The sequence below is a fragment of the Chrysochloris asiatica genome, unplaced genomic scaffold, assembly GCF_000296735.1.
Source record: "Chrysochloris asiatica unplaced genomic scaffold, ChrAsi1.0 scaffold00112, whole genome shotgun sequence".
NCBI classification, from domain to species: domain Eukaryota; kingdom Metazoa; phylum Chordata; class Mammalia; order Afrosoricida; family Chrysochloridae; genus Chrysochloris; species Chrysochloris asiatica.
The window spans coordinates 5,826,837-5,849,528 of NW_006408630.1; the positions used below are offsets into that span (position 1 = coordinate 5,826,837).

General features: G+C 35.4%; 1 protein-coding gene across 1 annotated transcript in view; it reads left to right on the forward strand.

Moving 5' to 3' along the window:
* GLRB (glycine receptor, beta) overlaps positions 1-22,692 on the forward strand; it is a 166,631-nt gene that overhangs the window by 142,163 nt on the left and 1,776 nt on the right. Inside the window, exon 9 of the mRNA XM_006867914.1 lies at positions 11,626-11,915. Within this exon, the coding sequence (XP_006867976.1) occupies positions 11,626-11,915 (290 nt within the window). The remainder of the gene's footprint in view (positions 1-11,625; positions 11,916-22,692) is intronic.

Consider the following 22,692-nt stretch of genomic DNA (forward strand, 5'->3'; position numbering starts at 1 on the left):
TAAATGATGTACTGAATGTAAAACTGATGATATGCTCTGTAAACCTTCACTCAATTCACAATACAAAAATTTTAAATAAATAAAAGAGGTAGTGAACAAAATTGACTCCGTAGGACATAGAATAGGGGTACAGAGAGGATAACGGGTAGATATGAGGCTTGTAATTGCTTTAGTTTTTCAATAAAAATAGGAAGTAAATCATGAGTTTCAAGTGAGATAGAGTAGTGTTGTGGGTGTGAAGAGAGAAAATGTAATGTGTGGACCAGGGAAATATACCATGATTGCATGGTGGGATTATGGACTTCATAAAGTTCCAAAACCCAAGTTCACTCATTGTTGTTAAGATCCCTCATAGCGATCCTATGAAAGATTTCTGTGACTATAAATCATTAAGGGAGCAGATAGTCTCATCTTTGCCCTTAGGGATAGTTCGTTGGTGTGAACCTCTGACCCATAGCACCAGCAGCGTTCCTTTCTTGAAGTTAACCCGTTGCCATTGAGTCAATATATGAGGCAACCTTATATAGAGTCTCTGAGATAGCACAGTCGTTACGAGTCGGATTGCTAACCTCAAAGTCAGCAGTTCGAAACTACCAGCTGTTCTGCAGGAGAAAGATGAGGCTTTCTGCTCCCGTAAAGATTTACAGCCTTGGAAACCCTATACAGCATTGCTATGAGTTGGAACCGACTCCACAGCACACTACCATATCCCATATCTCAAGGGAGCGAAATGCCTTATCTTCCTCCCATGGAGTTATCAGTAGACTTGAACTGCTGACCTTGGAGTTAACAGCCCAACTTGTAACCCACTACATCACCAGGGCTCTTTTTTCTTGAGGTTGCACTTTATTCTTAGTGCCACACCAGAACTCCAAATATTGCCTTAGTGTTGATCAAAATGGTGGTATCTTTTTTGCATTTCTATCATTTTTCACATCCTCAATAACTCAATCTTGTGTTATCACAATGAATAGGACCTCTAATGTAATGTTGAACAGAATTGTTGAAAGATGTATTATTACTAATTCTAGATAGAAATAATTGAACCATTTGCTGTTGAGTGTGTTGATAGTTGTAGAACTTTTATAGATATTCTATCTGACTAGCTTGGTCCCCTTTCTATTCCTAGTTTGCTGAAGCTTATTATAACTAAGGAGTGTTGATTTTCAAAACCTTTTCCTGAATATAGTTAAATGACTAAATTAGTACTACTGTATTTTGTTAACTTTGTATATTACACTGACTGATTTCCAGATGTCCATTGAATCTCATTCCTTGGAAAAACACAAGTTGATCATGATAGATCACCTTTTAAATATATATTGTAGAAGCCCTGATGGCATTGTGGATTAAACATTGGACTGCTAGCCACAAGGTCTGAGGTTCAAACCCACCAGCATTTCATGGGGGAAACATGAGACTTTCTGTTCACATAGAGAGTTACGGCTTTGTCAATACTAGGGAACAGTTTTGCCTCCTTTACGGTTGCTATGAGTCAGAACTAATTAGGGTGATATGCCAAAATTTTGTTCAGGGTTTTGTGTGTAGGTGCTCATGAAGGATGCAGGTATGTAGTTTGGTGGTGCAATCTGCCTAATTTTGCATTCAAAATGCTAGTGACTTCATAATGTGATAGGAAAGTTATTAGTACAAGATTGTCAATATTCCCTTATCCTTTTTAATGTCTGGCTGAAGTGGTAATATCCCTGCTTTCATTTCTGTTATCACTTTGTGAATTCTGTCTTTTCAATTCTATTAATTCTTTAAAAAACTAGTTTTGATTCAGTTGATTTTCTCTATTTGATAATTTTATTTTTCATAGATTTTTACTCATTTTCTTTTTTTTTTTTGCCCTTGGAATTACTTTGCTCTTATTATTTTTTTTTTCAATCACTTGAGGTAGAACTCAGATAATTGATTTTAGATCTTTATTCTTTCTAAAATATGTGCATCTAAAGCTATAAATGTTCCTGCAAGCACTACTTTATCTGTAGTGTATAGCTTTGGTATGTCTTCATCACCCTTCAGTTAAAAATACTTTTGTAATTTCTCTTGTCATTTTTTTTCTGTAGCCCATGAATACTTTAGAAATATGTAGACATATTTCCAAATATTTAAGGTTTTCTTCTTGTTGTTTAGTGCCTTCGAGTCAGTCCCAACTCATAGTGACCCTATGCACAACCAAACAAAACACTGCGTGTTCCTGCATCATCCCCACATTCATTGGTATGCTTGAGCCCATTACTGCTGCCACTGTGGCAAGTCATATCATTGGGGTCTTCCTCTTTTTTGTTGAACCTCCACTTTACCAAGCAGGATGTCCTTCCCCAGGGTCTTGTCTCTCCTGATAATATGTTCAAAATGTGAGAGATGAAGTGGCATCCTGGCTTCTAAGGAACATTCTAGCTGTACTTCTTCTAACACAGATTTGTTTGGGTTTTTTTGGCAGTCCATGGTATTTACACCCTCGGAAACCCTGTACAGGGTAGCTATGGGTCGGACCCGACTCGATGGCACTTATCAACAACAACAACAACATGGTACTTTAAATATTCTTCTTCAACACCACAACTCAAATTCATCAATTCTATGTTCTTCTTTATTCATTGTCCAATTTTAACATGCATATGATGCTATTGAAAATACCATGGCTTGGGTCTGGCACACCTTAGTCCTTGAACTGACTTGGACTGACATCTTTACTCATGAGTGCTTTAAAGAGATCTTGTTCAGCCAATTTATCTAATGCAATACATTGTTTGATTTCTTGACTGCTGCTTCCATGAGTGTTGACAGTGGATCCAAACAAAATGAAGCCTTTGACAACTTCAATCTGGTTTCCATTTATCATGATACTATTTATTTGTCCAGTGGTGAGGATTTTTGTTTTCTCTACATTGAGGTCCAACCCATACTGAAGGCTGTGGTCTTTGATCTACATCAGTTAAGTTTTTTAATCTTTTTCACTTTCAGCAAGCAAAGTTGTATCATCTGCATATTGCAGGTTGTTAACGTGTCTTCCTTCAATCTGGCTGCAACGTTCTTCTTCATATAATCCAGCTTTGTAGATTTTTTTCTTGGCATACAGATTGATTAAGTATGTTGTTGTTATTAAGTGTTGTCCAGTCAGTTGAAACTCATAGCAACCCTGTATAGTTTCTGAGGAGCAGCTGATGGATGTGAACCATCAACCTTGAAGTTCAAGCACACTTTGAGGTCAAGTGCTTATCCTATATCACCACACTAGTACTCCAACCTGGTACCTGAATGTTATTGCTTCCTCTTTTAATTTAAACACTGAACTGCAAGGTCTGTTTGAACCATCCTCAGAAACCCAAGACAGGGTCGCTAAGTGCTGAAAATGACTCCACAGCACTGACAGTATTTTTTCAGTGGTCCAACATATGATTTTTCTTGTTATTTACACTTGCAAATAAAGTGCAGTTGGTCATTGTTAGATGACAAATGATATCTCTTTAGAGTTAAATTGGTTGATACTGTTGCAATTTTTGTCTGTAACAATTCATTTATGGAGTTATCCAAGTAATTGGGGAGTGAGGTGTTAAAATATCCAATTATACTATCTTTGTTTCATTTTAATTCTGTCAATTTATGCTTTAGGTGTTTCAAAACTATCATATGTATATGAATGAAATTATGTATATATATAATTTGAAGGGAAATAGTTTACTGGCTCTGATTAAATTTTAGGATATCCAGTTGAAATAGCTGTGCTGACTCAACACTTACTTTCTTTTTGTATTTTTTACAAAAATTAAAAGAAAAATTGATTTGCCAATCTTTTTTTAATATTATCCACATGCTATAAAATTTGGAGAAATATATATACAATAAACTATTTTAATTTTCCCTAGGTTTAATTTTATAAATTAGTTTTGTATCCTAGTTTTGCTTTTCTTCCAGTCTTTATTATTATTATTTGCTTTTTTCATTGTTAATGGACATCTAAGTTTTAGAATTAATTGCACAAGTAAATAAGGGTATAACTTTCTATAATTAATGAAGTGTACTATTATACTCTTTTCTTCTTGTATATAAAATATTTTAGTTGTTGCTACAAGGTTATTAGACTGCCTATTTTGCAAATAAATTTCAATAATAAATATTTAAAAACTGGATAATTCAAGTCACCATTCATACCTAATAGTAGTCCTCACTCTTCTTCCATAGCTTTGTAATTTATTAAAATGCATACTGATTTTCACTGTCATTAACAATAAAGTAATTCCCTAGGAAGATCATGTTAAGATATTGCTAAAACACTTAATATTTGTCCCAAGAAATACTTTCTCAGATTTTAAATGTTGGTAAATGAACATTTCCTAATAAGATTTCTTGACAATTGGGCATGCAGTATATGTTCACATTCTTTTCCTCCTTATTTTATCTATATTATGATTTTTATATGCATGAAATAATAAAAATCTTAACAGCACTGACCAACATAATTTATAATTTAGTCCCTAGAATTATGAATACCTATTTATCCCACCACCCTCCAGACCCATGAAATAATAGGCAATACCCATTATCTATTCTTTCTGATACCATCTTTCTTTCACCAGTTTCTTTGCCTTGCAAAATTTCCCTTTTCAACATGACCTCTAACAAATCATATTGGTTAACCTTTTCTTTTAAAAAGAGTTCTTTTAAATTCTCAGATACTGTGCTATGCCAAGGTCATTGTTCTTTGTTTCTTGGCATTTACCTGACCTTAATGTGATTTCATACCAAAGTCATCATCTTTTCTACAGACTTCTCTCTTCTTGTCTCTCATAGACATTTCAGTTATTCTGATCAGAACTTTGATTCAGTTATTTCTTCTTCCATTGAATCAGTAACAGCATATTTTCAGATGTTTCCTTCTCAATCTTTTTGCATTGACCATATCATAATTAGGCCTCCATCTCCTTATATTTTGTTTCTTTAGCTACTAACCTTTACCACCTTACTGCAGTATATTCTGCAGACCATTACCAGAACAATCTTACTTACACATTGCTTTTAATAATGTCATACCTTTCCTCAAAATGTAAGATTTATGTAGTCTATCACATATGATATAAAATTCATTTATTTACCTTTAAGGCCCTGTATAAAATCTAACACTATTTTCCATTTCCTCATGAAGTTCAAATATCAATATAAATATTCAGGTGTAGAACGAAGTTTAATGCAATTTGTTACGTGGAGCCCAGGAGGTGCCATGGTTACCCACTCTCCTGCTAACCTTCAGTGGTGCACACCTACCACGTGCTCCATAGAGAAAGATGTGGCAGTCAGTTTACCTAAAGATTAAAACCATAGGAAGCAACAGGGGAGTTCTAGTTAGTCATATTGTAGTTGTTAAGTGCAATTGAGTCTGTTCTGATTCATAGTAACCCTTCATAGGTTTTCTAAAGGAGCAGCTGGTGGGTTCGAACTGCTGACCTTGTGGTTACCAGTCTAGTGCTTATTCTACAGTGCCCCACTAGAACTCCAGTTAGTAATATCAGGCCACAAAATACCATGAGAACACAGAAAATGGTGTCAATATATTCTTGTCAAGGAATTAGGTGTGTTTGATTAGGAGTTCTGGTAGGATAGGCACTTTACTGCTTGACAGTTTAAATCCACCAGCCACTCCACTAAACTCGTAGTGATTACAAGTTAGGCTACTAACCTCAAGGTCAGCAATCCGAAACTACCAGCTGTTCCTCGAGAGAAAGATGAGGCTTTTTGCTCCCGTAAAGATTTGCAGCCTTGGAAACCCTATATATAGGAATGAATAGTCGGTCGCTATGAATAGGAACCGACTCCACAGCACAGAATTACCAGCCACTCTACTGGAGAAAGTTGAGACCGTCTACTCCCATAAAAAATACAGTATCTATATAGGGTCTCTGAAGTCTTGTTGTGGTGATGTAGGTTAAACACTGGACTGCTAAAGTTGTTCCTTGGAAACCCTATACCAGATCTCTATAAGTCAGAACTGATTCAGTGGCACTTAACAACCACAAGGAGTCCTGGTGTGCTGTGGGATAAAGCATTGGACCACAAGGTCAGTTTGAACCACAAGCTAAGAGGTTCAAACTCAACAGCCATTCCTCAGAAACCCTATACAGAGTCGCTGTGAATTGGAACCGACTCAACTCCACTTAGCAACAACAACAACAACACTATAGGGTCTCTATGAATCAGAATCAACTTGATGTCAGTGAGTTTGGGGTTTTTTGGTTATGTAGTACAAACTGTTAATGTGCTCAGCTGTTCTGCCCAGAGGCACCTTGAAAGAAAAACCCAGTGATATACTTGTAACAAATCAGCCATTGAAAAATCTTTGGAGCACGGTTCTGCTCTGACATACATGAAGTCGCCATAAATTGTAATCAACTTGATGGCAACTGACTAGTGTGTATGTTTGTATGTTTCACTGATAGATTAACAAATGAGATCTGACTAAGATTACAAAATGTGACTGTGAATTCCCCGTAAGTACAATCAATGGAAACTTAAGGCAAAAATTGAAAAGTTCCTGAGTTTTTACATAACGTTCACCTACATGTTGGACTGCTAACTGCAAGTTCAGCAGTTTGAATTCATCAGCATCTCCTTGGGAGAAAGATAAGACTTTCTGCCCTTGTATAGATTTACATCTTGGGAAATCCTATAAAGGGTCACTATGAATCATATTTGACTTAATGACAGTACGTTTGTTTATTTTTTGGTTTTGGTGGGTTTCAAAGAAAACTTTGAGACTTGCATTAACTTTTAAAATACAATTCTATTAATTGATGTTGTCAGGTGCCTTTGAGTCAGTTCTGTCTCACAACTTCACTACACACAACAGAACGAAACGCTGCCTGATCCTGTACCACCTTCACAATCGTTGATATGATTGAGCCCATTCCATTGTTGCTGCCACTGTTTAAATCTATCTTGTTGGGGGTCTTCCTCTTTTTCATTGACCCTCCACTTTTCCAAGTATGATGTTCTTCTCCAGGGACTGTTCACTCTTGATAATATGTCCAAAGTATAAGAGACACAGTCTCATCATCCCTGTTTCTAAGGAGCATTGTGGTTGTACTTTTTCCAAGATAGATTTGTTTTTTCTTCTGGAAATCTGTGGTTCTTTCAATACTCTTCACCATCACCATAATTCAAATGCATTGATTCTTTTATACATTGTCCAATTTTTACATGCATTTGAGGTGATTGAAAGTTACACAGCCTGAGTCACATGAACCTTAGTCCTCAAAGCTGACGTCTTTACTCTTAAACACTTTACAGAGGTTTTGTGCAGCATATTTTCCAAATGCAGTATGCCGTCTGATTTTTTGAATGTTGCTTCCATGAGCATTGATTGTGGATACATGCAAATAGAAGTCTTTGACAGTTCCAATCCCTTCATCATTTATCGGTTTGTAATTTATTGGGTCACTTGTGAGCATTGTTTTCTTTACATTGAGGGTGTAATCTATATTGAAAGCTGTTATCTTTAATCTTCATCAGTAAGTATTCCAAGTCCTCTTCCTTTTCAGCAAGCAGGTTGTGCCAACCTTATATAGCATATTGTTAATAACATTTCCTCCAATTCTGATGTCATGTTCTTTTTCATATCAAATGATTTGCTAAGCATACAGATTGAACAAGTATGCTGACTGGATGCAACACTGACACATACCTTTCCTGATTTTAAGACTTTCAGTATTACCTTGTTCTGTTCTAAAGACTGCCACTTAGTCTATGTACAGACTCCTCATGAACACAATCAAGTATTCTGAAATATCCATTCTTTGCAACGTTATCCATAACTTGTTATGATCCATATAGTTGAATGCTTTTGTATCATCAATAAAGCACAAGCAGACATCTTTCTGGTATTCTCTCCTTTCAGTCAATGGCAACTCCCTCTTGATGGACTGCTGCAATAATTTTTAAAACTATATTCAGCAAAATTTTTCTTTCATGTGGTATTAATGGTATTGTTAAATGATTTCTGCATTCTGTGGGGTCACCTTTCTTTGGAATAGGCACAAATATGGATCTCTTCCAAATGGTTGGCCAGGTAGCTGTCTTCCAAATTGCTTGACATAGATTGGTGAACACCTCCAGTGATGCATTAGCTTACTGAAAGATTTCAATTCTGTCGATTCCCGGGCTCTTGTTTCTCACCTATGCTTTCAGGGCTGCTTGAACTTTCTCCTTCAGTACCATCAGTTCTTGATCATATGGTAGCTCTTGAAATGATTGAACATCACCCAATTATTTTTGGCATAGTGATTCTGCATATTCCTTCAATTTTCTTGTGATATTTCTAACATTATTCAATAATTTGCCCATAGAATCTTCAATATTTCAAGTTGATGCTTGAATGTTTTCTTCAGATCTTTCAGCTTGAAAAATGTTGAGGATGTTATTCCACTTTGGTTTTCTAACTCCTGGTCTTTGCATATTTCATTACAATATTTGACTTTGTCTTCTCAAGCTGCCCTTTGAAATTTTCTGTTTAAGTCTTTCACTTCATTCTTTCTTTCAGTAGCTTTAGCTTCTCTGTACTCAAGAGCAGAGTCCTTGTGTGGAGTTGTAGGATAAGCACTGGACTGCAAGTTCAGTTTGAACCACATGGCTCAGACTAACAGCCACTTGTTTGAAATCCTATACAGGGTTTATATGAGTTGGAACCAACTTGATGGCACTTAGCAACAGCAATGGCCAAGAGTAAGTTTCAGAGTCTATTCTAACATTCTCTTTGATGGTTTCTCTTTCCTGTCTCTAATGATCGTTTGCTTTCTTCATGTATGATATTGTTGATGTCATCCCATAACTTCTCTACATGTCTTTGGTCATTAGTGTTCAATATGTCAAATTTATTCTTAGGGTGATTTCTAAATTTAGGTGGGATATCCTCCAAGTTGTATTTTGGCTCTTGTGGGCTTGTTTTAAATTTCTTCAGTCTGAACTTACATAGGATCAGTTGAAGACCTGTTCCACAGTTTGTACATGGCCTTGTTTTGGCTGATGGTATTGAACTTCTCCACTGTCTCTTTCTACGTATGTATTTACTTTGATTCATGTGTATTCTCTCTGGTGAGGTTGAAGTTTTAAGTTGTTGAATAAAAGGTATTTGCGATGAGTAAGTCATTAGTCTTACATAGTTCTTTAATGCAATCTCCAGTATTATTTCTGATGTTGTTGTTGTTGTTAAATGCTGTTGAGTTGGTTCTGACTCATAACAACCCTGTACAAGATTTCCTAGGAGTGGCTGGTGAGTTTGAACTACTGACCACAGTGCCCCACTGTGGACTCCATTATTTCTGATACCAAAGCCATATTTTCCAACAACTGACCTTACGTCTTTGTTTCCAACCTTTGCATTCCAGTCACCCATAATTATCAATGCATCTTGATTGCATATTTGATCAATTTCAAACAGAAAAAGTTGGTAGAACTCTTCAGTTTCACCATCATTGGCTTTAGTGGTTGTTTCACAAATTTGAATAATAATGGTATTAGCGTGTCTTACTTGTGGATGTATGGATATTATTTTATTACACACAGCATTGTACTTCATGATAGATCTTGAAATGTTCTTTTTGCTGATGAATGGGATGCCATTCCTCTTCAATTTGTTGCTTCCATTATAGTAAACCATATGATTATTGGATTCAAAATGGCTAGTACTAGTCCATTTTAGCTCATTGCATTTTTTATTTTATGTGTCTCATTGCATTTTTGATGACTTTCCATTTGGTGGTTACTGTCATCAGCTGTTCCTCTGAAACTCTAAACAGGTATCCTATGAGTTATAACCGACTCAACGGTACTTAACAACAACACCATGCTTCATAGGTTCTGTTTTTTAGCAGATGTCTGAAACTACTACTTCTCATTTTGAACTGTGTCACCTCAACACAAATTGAAGGAAAATAAAAGTCCCAAATGACCTCTATTGACATAATTAAGGTAAATTCTATTTTGATGAGGCAGCTATTCCCCAGTCATATTTTGAGTGCCTTCCAACCTGAGGGACTCATCTTCCTGAACTATATCAGACAATGTTCCACTGCTCTTCATAAGGGTTTCAGTGGCTAACCATTCTGAAGTGGTCCACCTCGTCTTCTTTCCTGTCTTAGTCTGGAAGCTCCACTGAAACCTGTCTGCTATGGGTGACCCTGCTGGTATTTAAAATACTGGTGGCACAACTTCTAGCATCATAACAACACACAAGTCACCACAGTACAACAAACTGACTGAATGATAATTAGTCCTTAGTTTCTGGAAGACTCAGGATAATCACTGTAATAGTAAATCAATCATTTTCAAGTCATTGTATGTGTAAGTAATACTGTTTCTGTCTTTTAAAGTCATTGCATTTTGCTGAAAGTTTTTCTTTCTAGCAGAGAATCACTAAGGCTCTTGAATACCTGGAAGAGTTGCAACTTTCAAATTTACTGTTGCCTGCTACATGATCCAATTGATGGACTATTGTTTTAATATTTTAACTTTGATTAGTTAATGCTAACAGAATGTTTATTATTTATATAGAAGGGAAAAGAGAGCTGAGTAAATCTTTAATTATTAGAACAATGTATTCATTAATTCTCAGAAATGGTCAAATCTGAGAAAAACAGACATTCATTCCAGTAAGTGTAATATACTCACAGAGCCAAGGCAAACCTGTTTCCTACTTAAAGTGAAGTCCCCATGGCATCATATGCAGTATCTTTCTGAATGCTTTTTTAATGGTAAACTGTGCCTTTGGATCATGTATCTCTGTCTCCTTCCTTGAAAAATAAGCAGAAATGAAAGAAGAAATAAAGGAAAAATCGAAGGGAAATAAATTATTGTACTTTTCTCCTTTGAGGTTCTACCATTATTTTACTTAAAATGATATATAAAGTAACTTTCCATATAAGGTTAATATCATATATAGTTGAATTCCATCCTTAAAAAAAAAAAAAAAGTGACCTTTTTTTCCCCCTGAAGTAATTGGTTACATTCCTTAATTTTCCTTCTCTATTAGATTTTTGTCCTAAGTCAAAATGAGTCCTGGTGTTGCACTTTAGGATACCCACTAACTTGGTGGTTCAAACCCACTAGCTGCTCCTCAGAAAGTCTATATAGGGTCACTATTAGTCAGAACCGACTTTACAGCACTTAACAACAATAGAAATTATATTTTTTGCGTCATGAAAATTGCTTTATATGTTCTATCCTTGCTCTGATTTAGTTATTTATGGGTCTAATTCAGCTCTATAAATAAAATCTGTCTAAAATCGCCTGAAAAAATAAAATACCCATCTTTAATCAGAAAGTTCTGTGGTTCCTCAGAAGTACTGCAAAATAGCTTTAGACAACTTTATACTAAAACCCGATACACATTATTTTCAGACCTTGAATTTAATTTCCATACATTTTGAAAGATGTTATTTATAATCATCCTCAACCACTATCAATAACTCTGACATTGAAAAAGTCATATCTGTTTGAGCTTTAGCGAGACCTGATGAATGATTTGGTGTCCATTGACTATTACAGGAGAGAGAATTAGTAAAAATGTAATAAATGCAGAAATTTTCATGGGGTTTAAAAACCACTTTATTCTTATTTCTATTTCTTTAGGTATCTTCTCAGTACTCAGCTTGGCCTCTGAGTGCACAACTCTAGCTGCTGAACTTCCCAAAGTATCCTATGTGAAAGCTCTTGATGTGTGGCTCATTGCATGTCTTCTCTTTGGGTTTGCTTCGCTGGTTGAGTATGCTGTAGTACAGGTGATGTTGAACAACCCCAAGAGAGTTGAAGCTGAAAAAGCCAGAATTGCTAAGGCTGAGCAAGCAGATGGAAAAGGTGGAAATGTGGCTAAAAAGACTGTGAATGGCACGGGGACTCCTGTTCATATTAGCACTTTGCAGGTAAGAATGGAAATATTATCTGAATAATTGCCTTCACTCTCTGCACTGTCACAGAGAGACATGCTCCATGAGTGTAAGACTTTGATAGAACTGGTTTATCTGCTTATATCCCTGTGCCTTACTACACTGTCACTGATGTTCTTTCATTGAGGAAAAGGAACTGAGCACAGCATATTTTTGGGCAAGGAATAGAAACGAACATTGGACTGAAAGACTGGTTTGAACTGGAAAGTTGGCAGTTCAAATTCACCAGTTGATCCTCGGAAACACTATACAGGATTGCTATGAGTTGGAACCAACTCAAGAGCACTAAACAACAACAATGTAACTCAGTTATGATGGTCAGCATTGACTATGGAGATCTTGTTATAGCTGTATACCTCCCTAGTCTTTCTTATCTAAAAAGCCTTAGTGAAAGACTAGACAACTGCTAGGAAAACACTGACTTCCTGCTAGCACTGAAAATGCCATGGAGCCTGTGCTCTTAATTAAATCACCCACGTGTTCACCACTGTTGAGTGCTGTGCATTAATGAAATCACATGTTAGGTGGGCTCCTTAAGCTAGGGATCTTTTCATCCTGAAGGTGTGTGGCTGGAGGGTTTAATTGAATAGGGTTTGATCCCTGATTCTTGATCATGGGTATAAGAATACTAGACAATACCTTTAGACTCAGTTAATGATGAGTCCTAGATCCATAGACTGCTTCATGGAATCAAGTTAACTCTCCATTTACTCCAAGACTGCCCCTTTTGTTTGGAAAAACAGAAATTCATATTTGTTGATTGTATCCATGGTATGTACAAGGTCCATCCTGTTCTTATAACCATAAAAATATTGCCTGCTCTGCATATATCCCTTTCCTCTCCTCTTGTTTGTTGACCACCACCATTCCCTTACCTAGAATGTTATATTAAGTCTACAACAATGTATTTTTGGGTACAAAAACCAATGAACCCTTCTTGTATGATGACACTTCAGCCTTCATTTTTCTGTTCTGTCATTAAACTCATTTTCTGTGCCTGTTCAGTGACTCTTTACAAATCCTTAGCTGTTAACTTGTGAAAGAGTTCTTTATGCCTTACACTTCTCTTGTACTGTAAGAGATGTCATGAAGAATAAATATATAATTTTCATCAATGCATAGCAATTATAACCTTAAAGAAGTCAGGTATGAAACTTCTATATGTTAATTAATAGTATTTCACTCCAGATTAATTAGTTCCTTGGACTTTCAGTGTTCATAAAACTAGACTGCTTTTCATGCTCTTATCAAAAACCAAGCAAGGTGAGCAGCAAATTTTCAGACACTTTTCAGACAGTTTCAATAATTTTTGTCATGTATAATTCTACTGTCTTCTAGTAAATGAAAACATTTATAATTTTCTTAAAAGTTCCAGAGTTTGTTATCTATCTGGGTGACACCTTAAAGTGTTTCCCTAAACTGGCAGTCTATGAGACTCTGGTGGAAGATGAGGCTTTCTATCACCGAAAAAATGTGTAGCTTCAGAAACCCTTTACAGGGTGTCTATGAGTCAGAACTGACTTGACAGTACTTAACAACAACAACAACAACAACAACAACATAAGCCTCTGAGCTCAACTTTTTTGGGTACAAAGCAGTAGCAACAAAGAAATGGTATTCCTAACCCTGGTGTATAAATTCCTGGGTTATCTGCTTTTTAGCCAAAGTATTTACACTCTTCCTGGTAAGGTGTAGCAGTTTTTGAGTAGTTTACCTCCAGGATGATAATGGGAATCTGGTGATACCTGAGGCTTTCATAATATTACTATTAATTTAAGGAGCTCTGGTAGCATAGTGGTTACGAATCAGGGTGCGAACCTTAATGCCAGCAGTTCGAAACTACCAGCTGTTCTGTGGGAGAAAGATGAGGCTTTCTGCTCCCGTAAAGATTTACAGCCTCGGAAACCCTGTACAGGGTCGCTATGGGTCGGAACCGACTCGAAGGCACTTAACAACAACAACATATATATATATATATTTTTTTTTTTTTGCCTGTTGTAGTAAGAAGTTTCAGTGTGTTCAGAAGTTTAATTTATCCTTTTGGGGATTTGCTAAGTTTGTTGAAAAATGTAGGTTTAAGGTCTATTACTAAATTTGAAAAGGTTGTAGTTAGTATCTCTCTTTTGAGCACTTTTTTTTTTTCCTTTTGTTCCCTCTCCTCTTTTACTAGGACTCTGATGATATAAATGTTAGACCTTTTGTTATAACCTTACAGGTCCATGAGGCTCTGTTGAATTTTTCCAATGTATTTTTAACTCCATTGTTCAGATTAGGTCATTTCTATTGTTATATTTTCTAGTTCACTGATTTTTTCCTTTGTGATGTGAATTTTCATATGGAGCCCAAGCTTGAGATATTTGTTACTATATATTTCAGTTTCAAAGTTTGCTTCAGGTTTTTCTTTATATCTTTATTTCTTTGCTGAGACTTTGCATTTTCTTGGTCAGATTCTCACTAATAACTCCTTGGTTTTTATTGTGCATGCTTTAAAATCTTTGTCACGTGATTCACATATCTCTGTTATTGTGGCAGCCATAACAAAAATACCATGAATAGTGATTTTTCTTAAAAAACATTCAGTTGGAAATCTCAGATTCTTTGTATGATGAGCAATGTTTGTCTGAAACCTGAATATTTTCTTATTATGTTTTGACACTAATTCTTCTATTTTAGCTTCCTGTTTTATTGTGATCAGGTTGAGGTAGAAATTCAAATTCCTCATTACAGATGGGTGAGATTAGAAGTTCTCAGTTCCCTGTGCTATCACCAATGGCACCACCTCACTACTATTGGTTAGAGTGCAAGTGCTGACTACCTAATAAACCCCCTTTGAAGCCATCCCAGTGTGGAGGAGTAGTGACATCATACTGCTGTGTGATGAGGGTGGAAGCTCCTTCTTCACTGATTATATCCATTGGGGAGGGCCTTGTTAAGGGACAGTAGTGTTGAAAGTCTCAACTCTCTATCTGTGCTTCTCTGATACCATTTCAGCTGGGACTTGGGCACCTTTTGAAGTTGTAGATCTAAGCTCCCTACTTGCCCTTTGCTAACATGCATAGAGATGAGGGTCTTAGTTATTTTTACAGTGTTTGTAAGGATTAGAAAATTATTTTCTTAAAATCTCCTGTTTTTTAGGTTAACCCCCTTTTTTTGGTCTATTGGCTAGAAATTAGGCTTTTCTTGGGACATGTTTGAGCTACACACCTAGTCAATGTTCCCAGCTGCTAACTGCTTCAGCAACAAATCTGAGTTATATGAGGCCAAAGAAAAGTTAAGGAATACTTATTGTGTTATTTTCTAGGGCTCAGTGTCCCAGTTTAGCTCCTTCTCTCCATATTATAGACTTTTTTATGTTTGTTTTAATAAATAATATCTATGGTTTTCAGTTTTACTCAATGGGAAGAATAGCAAAGGGTATGTTTACTTAATCTTCCTAGAAAGAAGGTTTTCAAAGCACTAGATATCCTCATTGAAACTGTGCCCTGCCTACTACACTCTAATGGTCAAATGGAGCATATCAACTAGCTACACTTAAAGCTTCTACTACCTAATAGATTCCTAGTATGTCACTGTGGGTTAATGTGCTAGACTGCAAAGTCAGTTTGAACTATAAGATCGGTGGTTCAAACTCACCAGGCACTCCTTGGAAACACTATACAGGGTCACTATGGATTGGAACTGATTCAACACACTTAACAACAACAACTATGTAATGTTGCAAGTGATCTTTTTATCAGATCACTTCAAATCCACTGCATTTATGCATTAGAACATACACTTTCAGAGAAATTGTGCCAACTTTTCTGTTGTTTTTCTTTAGTCTCTATTAACCTGAAAATTATAGAAGTCAAATAGCACCTACAAGAACGAAGAGCTGTGTAAGGGCATGCTTAAAAGCAACAGCAAACTGATATTTGAAGTGTACTATCTCTTTGTGAAACACTCTGGCCTTTCTTCTGAAATATATACTTACATCAGACATTGTTGATATCCTTACACTATGTGAAGATGTGCACTTTCTGAGTTTTTGACTCTAAGTTTCCATCACTTTATATTGTTCCTTTTCCTCTGCTGTAGTACTATAATACAGCTATTAAAAAAAAAAATCTACAAATAGTTGGTGTGAAAGAACAGAACTTTATTTTCTCACCATTCTGGAAGCTAAAAAACAATTTAGGATGTTGGCACTTGGGGAAGATCCTTCTTAGTTTCTTTGAGTTTCTGTTGCTGGCAGCAATCCTTGATGGTCCTGGGATTGTAAATGAATCTACCTCCATCTTCACCTGGCATCTTGCCCCTGTATGTGAATACCTTTTTTGTCTGTTTTTCCTTTTTATAAGACAGCACTCAGAAAAGATTATGTTTATGATTCAGTCTACTCTGACATGACCTCACTAAGATAATATACGAGGAAATTATGTTTCCAAGTATTATCACATTCACAGGTACAGGGGTTAGGACTTCAACATTCCTTTTGGGGGAGCTTTTTAAAATCCATAAGAAACACTTCCTCAATTTTCCAGACCTCTTACTCCCCAACCCTCCAATATAAACCCAGTGATGTAGAGAAATAAAACAAGAATGTTCCAAAGAGCAGTTGCTTGATTTTTAGTGGTACTATAATCAACTCCATCCTGTACTGAGTTATGGGATTTGGTAACTTCGGAACTTATCTAACAGCAGAAAACATCCATGCTAACATTATCTTAAATTCTTAGCATATTCCACAAAGTAGAGTAATGATGAAAAAGACTCATTAGAATTAACTTACCAGAACATCATAAAACATATTAAGTTTATTTATGAGCATGGATATAAAGTATAAATAGATTTCAGGAAATATTAGACTCAATTATGATACTTTAGTAAATTAAGTTTTCAAACATTAAAATAATTTCACAATGAAGAAAAGGTCAACACATTGTAGATTTCAGTTCACTAATCGATAAGCTATGGACAACATCGCAAAGTATGAGTATTCCAGAACACTTAATTGTGCTCATGAGGAATCTGTACCTGGACCAAGAGGCAGTTGTTCAAACATAACATGGAAACACTGACTGATTTCAAATTAAGAAAGGTGTGCGACAGGGTTGTATTCTTTCACCATACATATTCAACCTGTACACTGAGCAAATAATCTGAGCAGCTGGGTTATATGAAGAAAAACGTGGCATCAGGATTGGAGGAAGACTCATTAACAACCTGCAATATGCAAATGATACAACCTTGCTTGCTGAAAGTGAAGAGGACTGAAAATATTTACTGATGAAAATCAAAGAGCACAGCCTTCGGTATGGATTACATCTCAATGTAAAGAAAACAAAAATCCTCACCACTGGACAAATAAACAACATTCTTATCAACAGAGAAAAGATTGAAGTTGTCAAAGACTTCATTCTTCTTGGATCAACTATCAACACTCATGGAAGCAGCAGTCAAGAAATCAAACGACATATTGCATTAGGCAAATCTGCTGCATGAGATCCTTTTTAATGTGTTGAAGACCAAAGATGTTAGCTTGAAGACTGAGGTGTGTCTGACCCAAGCCATGGTATTTTCAATAACCTCATATGCATGTGAAAGCTCAACAGTGATTGAGGAAGACTGTATTAGAATTGATGCTTTTGAGTTATGGTGTTGGAGGAGAATATTGAAAGTGCCATGGGCTGCCAAAAGAACTGATAGATCTGTGTTGGAAGAAGTACAGCCAGAGTGCTTCTTGGAGGCCAAGATGGCCGAACCTCATCTCTCATACTTCGGACATATTGTCAGGAGGGACCAGTCTCTGGAGAAGGACATCATATTTGGTAAGGTGGAGGGTCAGAGAAAGAGAGGAAACCCCCAATGAGACGGATTGGCCAAGCAGCAGCATCAATGAGCTCAAGCGTGGCAACGATAGTGAGGTTGGCCCAGGATCAGGCAGTGTTTCGTTCTGCTGTGCATAAGGTCGCTATGAATCGGTACCAACTTGATGGCACTTTAACAACAACAGTGGAGTGCTGGTGTGGCACTGTAGGATAAGCACTGGACCTTAAGGTCACTTTGAACCACAAGACTAGTGGTTCAGAGCTATCAACTGCTCCTCAGAAACTCTATACGGGGTCACTATGAGTCAGAACTGACTTGATGGCACTTAACGGCAATAGCACTAGAAATAATTATAGCTGTGTCTGAAACCGCAATGAGATTTTGTTATGGCAGTCACAAAATAAAGCTAAAGAGTTTAAAAGTCGGCAAAAATTTAATTTCCAGAAATACATGTGAATTACTATTATTCTTCCTTATATAAAAAATGCAGTTTCCAAAATAAATACTGTGCCCTTGTAATACTTGCATTCTGATACAGACTGCTAAATAAAAATATTAGTCCAAAAGTCACTTTAATGTACACATCAAAATAAGCATCAAGTATGTAAACTTGATACATCTATAAGATTATTTCATATTGACATGTGAGACAAAATACGAAAATGTAAAATGTAAAAAAAAATAATATATTACACAAGTATGTTTCAAAATATTTGTGGAAAAATTGAGTTAAAAGATAATGGAATATTTTCCCTAACTTTTTGAAGATCCTCTACATATTTTTAAATTTTTGTAGTTTTACTATGAAAAATAAGGTCAGAATTTTTGTTTTCAAAATGATTTCTTCTAATGTAATCTGCTTATTGTTTTTTTTTTTGTTGTTGTTGTTGTTTTGAAGCTTTTGATTGTGAATTGAGTGAAGGTTTAAGAACAGATCATCAGTTTTATATTCAGAAAATCATGCACTTTTTTCATCTTAATGATTGCAATCCCCTCCATGTAAAAACACTTATCCCAATTCATTCCTGTGGTTCTCATTTCCATTCCACCTTGCTTCCAAACCTTCTGAACTTTGTCTTTAAGTAAATGTTACTCTTATGATATTGACTGACTGACCATTCCATGTCTAGCATACCTTACTAGTGTTGTTGTACACCATATATATCTATCTACCACTTGGCTGAAAGTTCTCTAGTCTCAGTTTCCTCCAGTCTTCTTCAGTTTCCTCAGTTGGCCAAGGGCTCTAGTCTCTTCTTCCAGTCTTCTTCAGACCTGAAACCTGATTGTTAATAATTTTGAGTTTTGTCCCACCTTTTCTGTAACTCTATCTGAGACCTTCTGATGTGATTGTATTCAGAGAAGTTGGTAGTGGTAGGGGGCATCATCAAGTTCTTCTGGTCTCAAAATCATGAAGACTGATTTTCTCATGTTGTATTAGCCCATTGGACTCATTGACTCCAAGGACCTTCACTCTTCTTTCTTCTGTACATACAGAGACCAACAGTTGCACCTTAGGCTGATACTCATGACTTTTTAAGATCCCTAGTCATGTAAACTTCTTTTTATTGATTAAATTTTTGCAGATGTTATGCAAATTTTTAGATAACATAATAGTAGTAATTACTGTAAGAATAATGAAATATAGCTTTTGCTAAATATTTGAAATTGATATTTTAATAATAGGGATGGCATGATAACAAAAAATTTCCATGAAATTCAATTGTAATTTAATATAGTTTTTGAATGAGATTTTCATATTTAAGACCTGCATATAAAAATATATCAACATTTCATTATTTTTTATTTTCTGTTTCCTTACTTGGTGATAATTATTCATTTAGTCTAATATTTTGATCACTAATATGCTTCCTTTTTTAAGAAAATTCAGCAAAATGGTTGAGGACCCATTATAGTTGATATTATCGTCGTGATGTGGTGCTATGAGTTAATGTGCTGGACTGAAAGTCAGTTTGAATTGCAAGGTTAGTGGTCTAAGCAAATCAGTTACTGCTCGGAAACCCTATACAGTGTCATTATGGGCCAGAACCTACTTGATGGCACTTAACAACAACAATAGACATACAACATGTAATATGCACCATCTACAAAAGTATTGTGAATAAAACACAAAGATAGTAGTACCCATGCACAAAGAGTTGAATTAATTTTTTTAAAAAGCTCTGTTTAAGTATGAATGTGATAATAGTACAGTAGTACAGTAATAGTATGTTGTGCAAAATAAAATCATCTGCAAGATATATGCAGATTATTCCCTTTTGAACAAGTTTTTATCCTCTGTGGCAGATTTATTATTGCTGTGAATTCATGCTTTATAATTCTGGTCAAGAAAAATTGCATGAGATTATTAGTTTCTAGTTATGTTGGACAAAAACTGAAAGGGACTACAAAGAATCTTAGGAGCTAAAGTTTGAATCATTCAGAAACTTTTATCTGCATCATTTTTATTTTTGACAGTTTCATTATCATACTCTCATTTTTGTTGCCAGTAATTTTCAAAAGTGACAAAAGATTTTTTTTGATGAGAGTAAATGAGACTCATCATAATAGGAAAAATTGAAAAAATTTAAATTGGGGTTTAATATAGTCAAGATCACTTTTATGAATGTGTGTTAAACAGGGTTTTTGGAAACACTATTTATGAGCCATTTCCTTAATCTCTCTTCATGTAATGAATTATAATTATATTGTAAACTCTATTGTATCCTTTCCTGTACATATTTGAGATGACATTTAGGTATAGAGAATATGAACTGAAAAATATAGTTAAGTTTAAGTTACACTTTTGATGAATAGGACAAGAGGAGACTTGTTATTGTTGTTAAGCACTATTGAGGCAGTTCCAACTCATTGTAACCCTATATAGGGTTTCTGTGGAGCGACTGGTGAGTTAGAACCACCAATCTTGAGATTCAAACTAACTTTGTGGTTCAGTGCTTATGTTACCCGTAGTTTGTCATAATCTGCACAGTTGAAAGCATTTGCATAGTCAATAAAGCACAAGTAAATATATTTCTGGTATTCTGTGCTTTCAGCCAATATCCATGTAACATCAGCAATGATACCCATAGTTCCACGTACTCTTCTGAATCCAGCTTGAATTTCTGGCAGTTCTCTGTAGATGTGCTGTTGCAACTGGTTTTGAATTATCTTCAGAAATATTGTATTTGTATGTGACATTAATTATATTGTTTGGTGATTTCCATATTGCATTGGGTCACCTCTCTTTAGAATGGACATAAATAAGGATCTCTTCCAGGTAGCTTTCTTCCAAATTTCTTAGCATAGATAAGTGAGAACATTCAGGATTGCACCAGTTTGCTGAAAGATTTTAATTTGTATTCCATCAATCCCTGGAGACTTGTTTTTCACAAATGACTTCATTGCAGCTTGGACTTTTTCCATCAGTACTATTGGTTCTTGATCATATGTTACTTCTTGAAATGGTTAAACATCGGCCATTTCCTTTTGGTACAGTGACTCTGTATTACATTTTCTTATGAAGTTTTCTGTATCAGTCAATATTTTGCCCATGTTGTTGTTAAGTGCTATCAAATAGGTTCCAACTCATAGCCACCCTGGATAGGGTTTTCAAGTAGCAACTACTGAGTCTGAGCCTCTAAACGTGTGGTTAGCAGTCCAGTGCTTATCTTATAACACCATACCAGGACTCCATTTTGCCCATAGAATTCTTCAGTATTGCATGTTAAGAGTTGAATGTTTCTTCTGTTTTTTTAGGTTGATAAATATGGATCATGGTCTTCCAATTTGGTTTTCTAACTCTAGGTCTTTGAACATTTCATTTTAATAATTTACTTTGACTTCTCCAACTGTCTTTTAAAAGTTTCTGTTCAAGTGTTTACTGCCTCACTCCTTCTGTTCATTTTAGCTTCTCTACACTCAAGAGCAAGGTTCAGAGTCTCTTCTGATATCCATGTGGGTCTTTTCTTTCTTATTAGTGACCATTTGCTTTCTTCCTACATGGTATTCTTAATGTCAGTATACAATTAAGCTAAAAACTACAGTATCCATTGTATACTGCATATAAAGGAATAGTCCCCTTTTTCAGTAAAAAAGTAGCAACTGTAAATAGTGAAGATTTCAAATGTGAATCATAGAATTCAGGATTAAGAACAATGAGAAAATTAAACAGTGGCGTCAAGAACTCAAACTTCTGTGGCCTTTTGTAATCAGTGCTGTCTTAAATATTGGTTTTAATCCAAACCTCCAATTTTTCTAAAAACATTACTACTTTCTAGAGAGAATTCTTAGTGAAATAGCTACTTTGTATATTGTAGTGAATCTATTAAAATTCAACAATTCTGAGTTTAGTAATTGAATAGCCTTCATAGAACATTGTCTATCTGATAAATAAACATGTCTTTGGATTTTAAAAATATGGTTGGATAATTCAATGTTAGCCAAGATATTAAGAACTTCTAGTAAATATTTGCTACTTGATAATTGTGATAATATTTTAGTTCTTATTTCTTAATGTGGTTTAGTGGCATAGTTTTATTTTGATTGATGGGATGAATTCCTTAGTAATTTATAAACCACACTATTTGGAAATACAGTCCATAATAAAGTCAAAGTTTAGAAGTATCAGGAGATTTTTGTAATTTATATATTGTAATAATTCAGTCTGTAGCATGGATAAATCTTTGAGGAAGGATGACGTTTTTATAATATGGACTATTAACTAAAATTCATACAAGCCTATGACCATCTAATATAAATAGGATTAACAGTCTACAAAGATGGTGTTCTACATCCTACTTTGGTGAGTATTGACTGGGGTCTTAAAAACTTATGAGTGGCCAGCCATCTAAGGTGCAAGTATTGGTCTCTCCCTATGTGGAATAATGCTTGGAAACAATTAGTCTAGTGGACTTTGCTCAGTTCACAATAAACAGTTATATAT